Source organism: Penicillium cinerascens (genome assembly GCF_028974065.1).
Source record: "Penicillium cinerascens strain IBT 15544 chromosome Unknown scaffold_4_segment0_segment0, whole genome shotgun sequence".
NCBI lineage: Eukaryota > Fungi > Ascomycota > Eurotiomycetes > Eurotiales > Aspergillaceae > Penicillium > Penicillium cinerascens.
This window is the reverse complement of record NW_026695297.1, coordinates 2,888,509-2,901,872: the sequence shown is the minus strand read 5'-3', so window position 1 is coordinate 2,901,872 and position 13,364 is coordinate 2,888,509. Positions and strand designations below refer to the sequence as shown.

At 53.9% G+C, this 13,364-nt stretch overlaps 4 protein-coding genes across 4 annotated transcripts; 2 read left to right on the top strand and 2 right to left on the bottom strand.

Annotated features, from left to right (window-relative positions):
- Positions 1 to 84: 84 nt before the first annotated feature.
- On the top strand, positions 85 to 1,893 carry N7498_009040 (sugar porter family MFS transporter; the record flags this gene model as incomplete). The annotated part of the gene is made up of 4 exons (XM_058456102.1): positions 85 to 389; positions 444 to 644; positions 706 to 1,091; positions 1,157 to 1,893. The coding sequence occupies 4 exons, from the start codon at positions 85 to 87 to the stop codon at positions 1,891 to 1,893; spliced, it is 1,629 nt and encodes a 542-aa protein (XP_058306090.1).
- Positions 1,894 to 2,736: 843 nt separating this feature from the next.
- On the bottom strand, positions 2,737 to 7,582 carry N7498_009039 (P-loop containing nucleoside triphosphate hydrolase protein; the record flags this gene model as incomplete). The annotated part of the gene is made up of 3 exons (XM_058456101.1): positions 2,737 to 4,548; positions 4,604 to 7,189; positions 7,247 to 7,582. 3 exons carry the CDS (start codon positions 7,580 to 7,582, stop codon positions 2,737 to 2,739), a joined length of 4,734 nt encoding a protein of 1,577 aa, XP_058306089.1.
- Positions 7,583 to 8,326: 744 nt separating this feature from the next.
- Positions 8,327 to 9,237, bottom strand: N7498_009038 (uncharacterized protein; the record flags this gene model as incomplete). The annotated part of the gene is made up of 4 exons (XM_058456100.1): positions 8,327 to 8,461; positions 8,518 to 8,676; positions 8,739 to 8,983; positions 9,042 to 9,237. The coding sequence occupies 4 exons, from the start codon at positions 9,235 to 9,237 to the stop codon at positions 8,327 to 8,329; spliced, it is 735 nt and encodes a 244-aa protein (XP_058306088.1).
- Positions 9,195 to 13,241, top strand: N7498_009037 (DUF3433 domain-containing protein; the record flags this gene model as incomplete). Its single annotated transcript, XM_058456099.1, has 2 exons — positions 9,195 to 9,243; positions 9,364 to 13,241. 2 exons carry the CDS (start codon positions 9,195 to 9,197, stop codon positions 13,239 to 13,241), a joined length of 3,927 nt encoding a protein of 1,308 aa, XP_058306087.1.
- Positions 13,242 to 13,364: the final 123 nt, after the last annotated feature.

The following is a 13,364-nucleotide window of genomic DNA, read 5'->3' as shown; positions in this document are numbered from 1 at the left end:
GTATCGGCAGCACAATATATAAGAACCCCGAAACACCTCTCCCTGGTGATCTGGTACACGCCTGCGTCCCCCGAGATCCTCACTATGGTGCTGATCGGGAACATCTACGTGATCGCCTCCGTCGCCGTCGTCGGCGGCGGCTTGTTCGGCTTCGACATTGCGTCGATGTCGGCGCAGCTGACGGAGAACTCCTATCTGTGCTATTTCAACGAGGGTCCTCATGGCCCGCCCTTCGACAACAACCCCAACTGTAGCGGACTTTCTTCTCTGAAACAAGGTGGTGTGACTGCCTCAATGGCTGCCGGCTCCTGGCTGGGCGCCTTGATCTCCGGCTTTATCTCGGATCGTCTTGGTCGAAAGTACGCGATCATGTTGGGTTGTGTTATCTGGTTAGCCGCACCCTCAACTTGGACGCCTGAGAATGCCAGCTAATCTCGGTACAGGATGGTCGGATCCATCTTGATTTGCGCTGCTCAGAACGTCCCTATGCTCATCGTCGGTCGTATCATCAACGGTATTGCGGTGGGTATCGAATCTGCGCAAGTCCCCGTCTATATCTCGGAGCTTTCGCCACCGTCCAAGCGTGGTCGGTTCGTGGGCCTACAGCAGTGGGCCATCACTTGGGGTATCCTCATCATGTACTAGTATGTTTCCCACGGGCCCCGGTCGATATCCCGTAGTGACGTTGCTTACCATCGGACACAGTATCTCGTACGGCTGCTCTTTCATTGGAGGTAACAAGTCCGACAACTGGAGTGCTGCGGCCTGGCGAGTTCCTTGGGGGCTGCAAATGATCCCTGCTGTCCTCCTGTTCTTCGCTATGATGTTCCTACCCGAATCGCCTCGTTGGCTGGCTCGCATGGATCGCTGGGAGGAGGCTCACGACGTGTTGGCTTTGGTGCACGCCAAGGGCGACCGCAACCACCCTTTCGTGGCCATCGAATTGCAAGATATTCGGGACATGTGTGAGCTCGAACGGTCGTTCAAGAGCGTCACCTATCTGGACCTGTTTGCCCCGCGGATGCTCAACCGTACACTCATCGGTCTCTTCACCCAGATCTGGTCTCAACTGACCGGCATGAACGTTATGAGTAAGTGTTGAGAGAGGATGATCTCGTAAGAATAAGACATGGCGCGCTGACCTCGTGGTGTTTAGTGTACTACATTAACTACGTATTTGCCATGGCCGGCTATTCCGGTAACGCGAACCTGCTCGCCTCGTCGATCCAATACATCATCAACGTGGTGATGACGCTTCCGGCGCTGATCTGGCAGGATCGCTGGGGACGTCGACCTACGATGCTCGTGGGTGCGTTCTTCATGTGCGCCTTCATGTTTGCCAACGCCGGCATCCTGGGCAGCAACGCCACTATCATCCCCTTGGGCCAGCGCAAGACAGCGGAGGAGTCGATGAGCGTCACCGGATCGGCCGCCAAGGGTCTAATCGCGTGCACCTATCTGTTCGTCGCCTCTTATGCGCCCACATGGGGCCCCGTCTCGTGGACCTACCCACCGGAGCTCTTCCCCTTGCGTCTGCGCAGTAAGGGTGTGTCCTTGGCCACCTCGGGCAATTGGGCGTTTAACATGGCGCTCGGTCTCTTCACTCCGTCGGCCTTTTCCAACATCACCTGGCAAACCTATATCCTGTTTGGTGTGTTCAATGCGGCCATGTTTATTCACGTCTTCTTCATGTTTCCGGAGACCGCCGGAAAGACCCTGGAGGAGACCGAGGCCATGTTCGAGGACCCTAACGGTTCCAAGTTCTTCGGCACTCCGGCCTGGAAGACTCGCGTGCAGACCATGCAAACCGTTGCCATGGAGCACGGCGACGTCGAAACTTCCAAGACGCAGGCGGTGACTGCGGAGGAGAGGACCACGGCCACTCACCTATGAAGTGCAGCGTAATGTAGAGAGTGTATAGTGAGGAACATGTTTCTCCCTGGCAAGGGTTTTGAGGATGATGAAATCCGGAGGGAAAAATGCTCCCACCGGGGACGATGGGTGTCACATATGATATATCTCCATAGGTACCCAGGTAGCTTCCCGGGACCAAGGGTATCGTAAAGGTCCTCGGTCCTCCCTGGGCATAATTCATGCAATGACCCACCAGCGGGTATGTACCTGTTTCGTGCTTTGTGGGCCGCTTACATCTCCGAGCGTCGCTGTCATTCTAACCAATAACTTGCGACTCAGTACAAAATTACGAGCAAGTTGTCGGGCTCATCGGCTCTGACCAAAAACCCCTACGGAGAGTTTCCTCTTTGGGCTCCGCTTTTATAAGTAGTTGTCCACTGCCACAATAACCGTCTTCCGGTTTGCTTAACTTGCTTCTTTTTTTTCTCAAATGAACGCTTGTTTTCTCCACCGCTGACCACGGCCCGATACTTGTAATCTCTAGACGCAGACCCAGCTAAAACTATCTGTCTAGCCGTGGAACGACTTCGCACCAAAATGGAGTCTCCTAATCGGCGGTTTCTGCAAGACCGTATCGATGAGATCGAAGCTATGGGCCTCGATACGGAAGAAGAGAAATTGAGCGAAATGTTCCATACTGGCATAATTTAGGCGCCGCTGGACGCACAACCCTACATTTGATCAACATCCAGGGAACGAATCTGAATAAAATGCAACAATGACTTTATTTTCTATTCGTCGAAGTGTTCAATCTGGATGCAAATTTGAATCTATACATAAACAAATAAAAAAAAACCAATAAACCCGGATTTTGTTTTCCTTTCAGCCGAAAATCATCTTTTCCAACACATCTTTCTCCCCACTGTTATCCACCAGATTCTTAAACACCCCGCTTTTAATACCCATCAAGTCCTTCGGAGAGCCAAACTCAACCGCCTTGCCGGCATCGAGGACAAGAATCCGGTCAAAATCCGCAATCGTGCTCAATCGGTGCGCGATGACCAGCAGGGTGGTGGCGTTGCGTCCGAACTCCGCGCGGATAGACGTCTGGATCAGGGCGTCGGTTTCTGTGTCCACGGCGGAGGTGGCTTCGTCTAGCACCATAATTTTGGGGCGGGCGACGATAGCCCGGGCCAGACACAGGAGCTGTCGCTGTCCTTGTGAAATATTCAGGCCGCCTTCGGAAATTGTGGCGCCGAGAGATGTAAAGATGTTGGCGTTGGCATTGGCGGTTGCGGTAGCTGTCTCTGACGTCGTTACGCCGGTGCAGCCTGAGGGTCGTGGCGTGGCAGTGCGTGAAATCAGAATCTCATTGCCATCAGAGGTAGAAGAGATCAATTGAACGCGTACCAATGCATCGTACAGGTCTTTGTCACTATATTCGCCGAACGGGTCCAAATTTGAGCGCACTGTCCCAAAGAACAAAACCGGGTCCTGCGGGATAATGGCCAACCGGCTGCGCAGATCATGAAGCTTGATCTTGGACACATCTAGCCCGTCAATTAGAATTCGACCTTCGCGCGCTTCAAGGAACCGGAACAGTGCTAAAGTCAATGAAGACTTGCCCGCACCTGTCCGGCCGACCACGCCGACTCGCTGGTTCTTCTCGACGGTGAAACTCAGTCTATCTAGCACAGGAGGCAGGTCTGGCGCATACCCAACAACCAAGTCGGAGATCTCCAGCCGTCCTTCCGTGGGCCAGGCGGCGGGTGCATCAGCACCGCCTTGGTTCTCAAGCTCGGTGGAGGAGTACTCGATAACACGCTCGGTAGCGTTCATATTCAGCTCGGTGTTGGCATACTGGCGGACGGCCATTGAAATAGCCGAGTTGTACTGCAGGGCAAAGCTAAGAGCGAATCCTGCCAGAGAGGCTGTGATGCCGGGCACGTAAACGACAAGGGCTGCGGTCAAAGTTGCGAAGATCGCACCAAGGAGGTTCATCCGGAATCCAAGCCAGCGGTTGAACAGCCACACATTCCACCAGGCCTGGGCATGACAGTTGATCTTGTTGTAAATAATTCCAATGTAGGTATCACTCTTGTTGAAGGCGCGGATGGTCACTAGGCCGGCCAGACTGGACCCGAATTGCTCAAACACAGGGCTCTTGGCAATCGACTCAATGCGCTTAATCTCTCGCGCGCCAGCCAAATAAATCAGAGCCAGCTTGAGCGAAACCAAAAGCAGAGCCACGGCAAAGATGATCACCACGGGCGAGACAAGCATGCCGGCAACCAGGACCCCGAACACCTCCAGGATCTTGGTAACCGTGAGTCCAATATCGTACCCGAGTCGAGAGTCGATCATATGGAAGTCCGCAGTGAATCTGTTGAGGATTCGTCCAAGGGGAACGGTATCGAGCCATCGGAGCGGAGCGCGAAGCACGGTGAAAATCAGCCCTTTGAACAGGTTCCTCGATCCCTTGAGGGCGGCGTTGAGCATAAAATAGTATTTAGCTGTTCCAACCACACAGGCAAGCACTGAAATGCCGACATAGACGCTCAGATACATAGCGAGATTGTCGTCTCCACGAGTCGTTCTCGTTCCATTCATCGGATGCTGCAGGAGAGCAGAGAAATACTCGAGATGCGTCTGTGTGTTGGATGAAAAACCGGTCCAAATATTGACCCACCACGCCTGTTGGAATGAATTAATTGATGCGAGATGTGTTAAGTAGGGGCATTCTACTTACTCGTCCGACCATGAGCGTCAAACTGCTGAGATAGACCACGCTTGCCATCAGCCAGTAAGTCCAATGACCAGCCTTGGATAAATAAGCCGCGTATACGGCCAGCTTGACCTTGCCAGTCTCGCGCTTTTCCTCTTCAACAAATTTCCTGGGGGGTTTGGTGCTCATAGGCTTAGCCGCAATAGCGCCGTTCATTGCCGTACTCGGATGATGACGAGAGGTATTCGAGATGACTTTCTGAAGCGTTGTTTCTTCTTCATTGAGAATTTTATCGCCCTCGGCGGCGACATGATCCCCCTCCGCAACATTTTCTTGCAGGATATCTTCCAGGTGATTTGACTTTTTCAGCTCATCAATCGTGCCCGCATACTTGACACAACCGTTTTCCAGAAGCACCGAGTAGTCCGTACGAGCAAGACACAGGGCGACATGATGCGTGACCAAAATCCGAGTGCGGTTCTGACCAAGTTCTCCAGTAAGACCATGTTCATAGACATGACGGCCCGTGTGGGCATCCAAGGCGCTGAAAACGTCATCCATAATGAGAATGCCCGCGCGAGAATACAATGCCCGAGCCAATGATACGCGCCACCGCTGGCCGCCGCTCAGATTGACGCCATTGGCGCCGATATCTGTCAGTTCACCATCGGGAAGCATTTCGAAATCTTTTTGCAGGGCACATGCGAATACCACCTTCTGATAGCGCTCTGGGTCGAGCGGTAGCCCGAATAGGATATTGTCTTTGATCGTTGCGTTTTCAATCCACGGAATCTGGGCAACGTAGGCAATGGCAGAGTCGATGATCCAGTTAGCGGAGGTTGCCAGGTGATCGAAACGGTCATTGATAGGAGGGGGAACAGGAACTTTGACTGTTCCTTCGAGAACTTCGCATTCTCCCAACAGGCATGAAAGCAGCAGGCTCTTTCCAGATCCAGTTCGACCAGACACTACACTGAGACTCTTCATAGGGAAAGCCAGATCCAAGCTTCGAAGTGCAAACCGGTCCTCATCCACTGCCTCGTTCTCTGTTTGATCTGCGGGCCATGCCACCGAGGCATTTTCAAAAGCAATGTTCTCAGCACGGACCGTGTTGACGACCTTATCAGGCGTCTTCATGTACTTATCAATGCGGTCTGCGCTGACCTTCGCTTCCAGACCATCCGCTATCACTTCTGGGATAATAGCCAGCGATTGCTCCAGGGACCCAAAGACTGACATGGCCGTGAAAGCAACTGACGCCTCCAGACCACCATTAATCAGAGCACAGACCGTGAGAGACACAGCTGACAGCCCAACAGGCCCGAGAATCCAAATTGAGATCAGGCCGATATCATAGAGGACCGAGGTCCACAAAGCCGTCAGCTCCGTCTCCCGCGCCTCCACGATGCGTTGCTGCCACTGCTCCTCTAGAGCAGAGAACTTGATCTGCCGGATTCCCTGAAGTGCCTCCGTCACGACGGCCATTTTTTGATCTCGGGCCTTCATCAGTCGGTCTTGCGCCTTCTTGTACTTCTTGGCGACGTAGATATTTAGCGGCGTGACGAGAACCGAAATACCCAGACCGGCCATTGTGCTGCGCCATCCAAGAATATTAACCAAGAAACCACAGCCCAGAAGCACCTTGATTGTGGCAAGCGGGATGAGGTAGTTAAAGTTTGCAAAGTCCGCAACCCGCCGAGCGTCCACGGCAACAAGATTGATGACGCTCTGTCGGCTTTTCTTCAGGGCCTCTTCGTCATCATCTTGTTCTTCCTGCTCTTCCCGTAGTGCCTTGAACGAGGCATCAGGCTTATTATCCGCATCTTTAGATTTCTTGGTATGCCTCGCATCCTTCCTGCGCATAGCCTTGGCAAAGATCGTGGCGGATAGTTCCTCGTAAATGGGAAGACCAAGTCGATGGCAAATCACCCAGAACATCCAGGCCTCAATGCTGGAAGCCGCCAGCATCAGGATTCCCAAGGCAAAAACCCAAATCCAAGATTGGGCGGCAGCCCACGACTCCATTCCGCGGGCTTCCATGGAGTTCAAGATATTATACAAAGCGACGTGGGGACCGAAACTCAGAAAGCAGGCGGCCAGCGTCCACTTTATCTGCAGCCCAATGGACTTGTAGTGAGCGAAGATGATCGCTTTCCAAATCTTTCGCGATCCCAGGGCTCGTTCGAAGTTGGCTCGCAGGATGTGTGCGCGCACGGACAATGGCAGCTTCGGAAGACTATCGATATTCAGTGTCCTGTTTTTAACTGCATACTGGAGAAGAGTGCTGGCCCAGGAAAATGTGAATCGGCGGAGTACGGAGACAGTCAATTGCTGGTCTACCAGTTGGCCCTCGAAATACACGTCGGGTCGGCGCGGCAGGAGAGCGCAGAACAAGCCTCGGAAGAGTGCGCAGGCAATCTGCACGATCAGCAGAATGACCCAGGCTCGGGTGTGAGGAAGGGCTTTGCCGCCGTAAGAAGCCAGGGTAATCTGCGCCCCGGCAAATGCTACGGCGATGAAACTGCCCCAAAGTGCATAGCCGGCGTGGTCAAATCGGCGTGTTGGCCGTGGCTCCGTGAAAAAGACGATCGTTTGAATGGAGAGAAAGACCTAAATTTGGCTCAGACCTATGTTCACCGAGGCAGCTTTATTGGACTGAAGAAATACCCAGACACCGAATTGCAGCCATGCGAGGGACGTATAGTTGGTGATGTCCTTCAACGTTGTCAGAACGGCTAGAGCCAGCGTGACTAGTAGTCCGGAGATCGAGGTCAGGGTGATCAAGATTCGCTGCCATTTATCCGAGAAGGCCCGCAGTGACTCCTCGGTTGCCTCGCCGTCGTCATCACGATAGGCGACCTTTGCCAGTGACTGCTCATCTTCCCGGGCCGCCTTGCGGGCGACTCGGCTAGTGATACTCTTGATAGCCGGAATACAGATCAGACCGGCTAGCAACACGGCCAGACAGCCTGTCGCGAAAGACATCCACTGCGGATCCAGCATTCTCCATGTGCGATGATGGTTCACGAGAGGAAGGGTGAAAGATGACGGAACGGATTTCGCGAGATTCTCCAACCCTAAGTCAAAGTGACATCCAAGCGGGGAAGCTTCACCGCATCGTTCTTCCAATCTACTAATGTCTCAACTTCCGAGTCAGACTGATTCCTGGAATTAGATCATAATACGCGGAAAGGCGCCAGATCTACGCCAACCACTAGTCTGAATGTAACTCTCCTCTATCACTGATACGCCCGAGTCAGTGGCGGACTCTACTTTGAGGGAAATCAGGCGCACAGCAGTGGCGTCCAGATGCTCGCGCCTCTTGCACCTCTCTAGCCACGCCACGGGCGGCGGAACCCGCCTGAACTACATAAATGCACCCGATAGGGGGTGCGCGCACCGCCTCCGACGGACCTAATCTCGGTTCAAGACCGCCCTCGACCCCCGTCGAGGGACAACGTCATCGATGCCCGCGTCCTGTCACCCCACTCCGATCGATCTCCGGCCCGCCTCCGTAGAACGGTTCAAATCCAAGCACGAGCGGTCCTTCACGATGATCCGATTGCCTCAGACAGGCATACCAACGCCGCTGGTGAATCGAGCCAAACACTATTCAAAGACCCCGGGTACGCATTATTTCGTAGGATCTGTAGTTCGGCATCAGTGTGGTCTGAGCGGCGAGGATTCCGAGCTAGAAGTCGATTGTTCCTGAGCCGTCCGTCCGAGTCGCATCTGTGATATAGGGCGTCAACGTCGTTTCGGCCCTTCGCGAATCGGTCTCACGAAATCAATGCTCTTGTCCATACGGGGTGCAGTCGTATACCCAGTCGGTAGCCGTGTCCCGTGTAATCGGACAGCGGATTTTGCGCAAGAGAGCGGCGGCTTTGGACGCGTCAGCAAAATTGCCCCGCTTTCCCCAATTGGAATATTGTACGCACGTTGTGAAATGTTTTACGGAGCTTCACACTACCGGGAACCTGGTCGCCCGGCGCGAAGGAGACGTCGTCTACGAGGTCGGCCCGAGCATCCGAGTCGAAGTTGTTTCTTTCGAGCTCATCAATATCGCGGTTGAATAAGCTATCAACTCGAACTGGCTCCTGAAGTTTCGCGTCAGCCAACCTGTCTTCCCTAGACTTCTGCAGGAGCTCGATATGCGCACCACATCTTTGAGGATGCCAATGTACGAAAACCTGGCAAGTGGAGAGTCGATAAACTTGCACCGCAATGCCAAGACACGCCGCGACCGAGTCCGTTCCCGGACCGAAGGCACCGTGGCTGCGTCCCGGCCACAACCGTGGGAGAATTTCCAGGCATCCGCGGTCGTCGCACGCCAGGGACAAGGACCGTAGAGAAGGACAATGTACTGCGTAAATTCTACGATAGGCTCGGAGTATTCCAACTCGTCTGCGAGGGGGAAAAGTAGGAACCACGAGCCCCCAGGAGCTGATTGGCCCCTCGCCACCGGGCTGGATTTCTTCCTCTTCAAGCTTCGTCCGCAACGTCATGTCACCAGCCGCGGAATCGCAACGATTTCGTGCATCCCAGGGTCCTGTGAACGCAAGTTTGGCAATGCCCTGCGATTCCCGAACTCGCCTTCCCTGGGCTTCAATCCAGCATGTCCGTCGATGGCGGAGAGGCGCGGGGGTTCTGGGCAACATGGGCTGGTAAGCTGGTCCCTTGACCCCATCGGTCTTCATCCTGCCCCGTCTCCGCTTGGGGAGGATCGAGTGGAAGGATGGGACTGACGAAGAAGTCGCAATGCTGACCGTGCCGACTCTCTCCAGCGTTCATCGCGCCCTTCCTGGCACCTGCCGCCGGCCGGCAACGAGGCTGGCGCCCGGTGGCCCTACGACCCCCCTACCTCGTCGGCGTCGCGTGTATAATGTTGACCATGCTCCTAGCATTGGAGGGATTACGGCAATATAGCAGTCGTGAAGGAGGACTGGTCTTCTTTTCCGATACGGACGATGTCACCCGGCTGGAGTCCTTCGGCTACAACTATGTGCCCATCATTTTCGCCCTGCTTCTGTTGATGGTGTGGACGGTGACCGATTTCGATGTCCTGCGACTCGAGCCTTATTTCCAATTATCGCAGCCCGACGGGGCCCCGGCTACCGTTCTCTTCATCAACTACAACTTCGGCCAGACCATCCTCACCCCTATTAATGCCGCCCGCCGCCGTCATTGGATCGTTCTCTGGGTCTCGTTAATTACGCTTTCGATCCGCATGATTCTCCCCGCCCTGCAAAGTACCGTCTTCGAGCTACGAGAGGTGGAGTTGGTCCTGCATGCAACGATGAAAAGTTGGCCGACTCTGGTGGATCTGGATACTCAAGCGACGTGGATGTCGACGCAGGCAAACAATACCGTAGACTCCGTGCTCTCGACCGATGAGCGACTTCGTCGTACCCGGTCCGCCTTCTTTGCCATCGCCCCGGTCGAGATCCCGAACGACGAAAGCAATGATGTGGGCGAGGATACGCTATGGACATTGGATCAGGAGCTGTACTGGGCCCAAACAACGTGTCAGAATGTCGCGGTAGATGACAATCTCTCGGTCACCATCGAGAAGCCGACGGACGGTGTCCCAATGGTCTCATGGAATGCCAGTGGCATCGATATGGAGGATACGTATGGTGATTCGGCTCGGTGCAAGCTGGATTTCCACTACGAGAGCATCTTCTTTCCCTTCACCAATTACCTTCAGGTCCGATACTGGGAACCGGTGATTAGCGGCTCGGCCGCATCCGAATATCCGAATAGGACCCAGGCTTTCACGGCAACCGGGTGCGACCCATACGACCTCTATGGGATGCTTATCGCAATCAATGCGACCGAGTCAAAACCCTTCAACGAGAGCGAATTTTCTGCCTCCGGCATCGCCTTTGCCTGTGATATCACATATCACAAGGCGGATGCCCGGGTCTCAATGCACTCCAACAGCTCCATCGAATCCATCCACATTCACCCTGCGACCACGCGTACCCTCACCTCGGCGGAATTCAACATCGATCATTTCCAAGCGCTCCTCTCTCAACGTGCCCCGTACACTAGCGATATGCTCTTCATTCACGACAACGCTACCACCGGCGGTCGCACGGTCACGGAACTTCCGGTCATCAGTCAAGAATTGGGCGATCTCCAGCCACTTCTGGTGCTCGATACGTCGTCAATCATGACCGAAGCCGAGTTCGAGGCTAAGATCACCCATGATGTCAAGCAGACATTTGTCCTCACTCTCGGTCGTCTCTTTGACCCTGATTGCGATCCCACCATAGTTCCTGCCACTCGCGTCACAACTCAGGTCGCTATCGCCGTTGTGAACTTTGCCGCTGTTTGGTCTGAGCTCATTCTAGCCCTAACCACTTTAACCGCCGTTTACCTCCTCTTTTTGTATCGATCTCGTGAGACGTTTCTCCAAAGCGACCCCGGCTCCATTGGCGCCATGTGCAGTATCGCTGCGAATATTTTTCACCCTTCAAACGTCTTAGCCGAGCCGCACGCCGAGTTCCATCAGTTCTCCACCCGCCAGTTGCGTCGTATCTTTCGAAACGCCCGATGTCGCTGGCGGCCAGGCCCGTCTGGCAATCAACTGGAGATACTTGCCGAAGATGGTTCGCCCGTGCAGCTTGGCGAGAACCTCCAATTTTCCAACGATCCTATGCCGCATTTCCTTCTCATACCCTTCTTTATCGTTGAATTTTTAGCCCTGGCGGCGGTCATTATTCTGATGGGGCTGGTCATTTCCTCTCTTGTGAAAGATGGCCGATTCCGGCATTTGACCCAATCGGACTCGAGCACGCTCCAAGTGGTTCTTTCTTTCTTGCCCTCGGTCGTCGCATCATCTATCAGCGCTTTGTGTACGTCCATCCAACGGAACCTTAGTGTTCTGGAGCCTTGGGTTCACCTCCAACGCGGGATGGCGTCCGCACGAGCTTCCCTCTCACTCAACTACTCCTCTCAAAGCCCCTTTGCCATCTTCTTAAAAGCCGCCCGTGACCGACACGTCTTGCTTGGTCTGGTATCTCTGGCCTGTGTCATTAACATGGTTTTGACCGTTGTTGCAGGTGGCCTGTTCACCCAAGATTTAATGTCGTCGACGCTGCCGACAAATGATTTGACCATGAATTTTAGTCAGTCCACGTTTTGGCGCACGGACTTTGCGGCTGAATTCACCGAGTATGACTTAATCCAGACTAGCATCACCAGTGGAGTTCCTATGTTGTCTTGGACAAGTCCGAATCAGTCCTTTATTCCGGTCCATATCCACAACCGTGATCCGGATGTTCTTTACGGCGCAACCACTCTCGGCGTGGGAGCATCTTTGGATTGTACAACCCTTTTACCAAATGAAGCTCTCTACCAGAACACGACATCGGGGCATGAGTATTGGCATTATACATTGTTTGATGACTCGTCTGTGAAGTGTGTTGCACGAATGCCATCCTTGAAGAGCAAAGATGAGGGAATTGCTCTGTCAATTCATTTCCTATCCCCTGCGGATGTGAGTGGATCCGATGTCTGTCAGACCTCCACAGTTCTTGTGGTCGGCCGTTGGGACTATCTAGCAGACACCCCGATTAACGACAACAACACCGTCGCCCTGCACTGCGAACCTAAGGTTCAGATGCAGAATTACTCTCTCATCTTCGACCAGAAGGGCCAAATCGATGGGCATGAGCCCATTGCGAACTCATCTATCACGGAGGGCCCCATGTTTGACAACGCCACGGTGAGCCTGGGTCAATTCAACAAAGTGTTTGCAGCCATTCCGGAAAGTTACGTGGGCAACACCACTTCTCACAACGGATCGTACAATATTTCTTCGTACGACTGGGCTGGGTTCCTTGTTGCCCGGCTATATCAACGCGACGATCCCGATTTCGACTCTCTCCAGCCCGAGAGAATGATAGATTTGACTCAAAAGGTCTATGAATGGGTATATAGTACCTATTTCTCTATTTGGCGTGACATTTATCTCAACACTCTCGACGAGCCCATCAAGGCCACCAACGCCACTGTCATCCGAAGCACCTGGACCATGGCGCCTTCGGTGCCTTCACTTGCAATTGCCTTGATCATCATCGCATTCGACACACTGGTCGTTCTACTCGTCTTTGGGACCCGGCGAGGCCGCTTTCGAGGCCCACGGATGCCGCGGTCCATTGGAGCTATCATACCCTGGATTGCGCACAGTCGGATGCTCCGTGACTTTGATGACACGCATAAGTGGAACAGTACCCAACGACGTGCTCACCTCACCACTTTGGACAAGCGTTACGGTTTCCGCATGTTTATGGGCTCCGATGGCCGCTGGCGATTTGCTGTCGACGAAGAGCCGCCCGAGCCGAAACCTCCTGACACTCCACCTCTTGACACTCCACCTCCTGACACTCCACCTCCTGACACTCCACCTCCTGACACTCCACCTCCTGACACTCCACCTCCTGACACTCCACCTCCTGACACTCCACCTCCTGACACTCCACCTCCTGACACTCCACCTCCTGACACTCCACCTCCTGACACTCCACCTCCTGACAACCCGGCCCCTGACACTTCCCCTCCCGGCCCCGATGCCGAACTTGAGACAGTGACCGACAAGACCACGTACATCCAACTGCAGGAATTCTCAGGTCTGCATTCCCGGACGCGGAATTAACCGCGCCCCTGGCCGTATATATGTGATGACGATTTTGATTTCTTTTGGACATTGATTTTTGGATATCATGGTTCTTGCATATATTGTGATATTTGGCGTTCAAAATGGCTTTTCAGGCGCTTT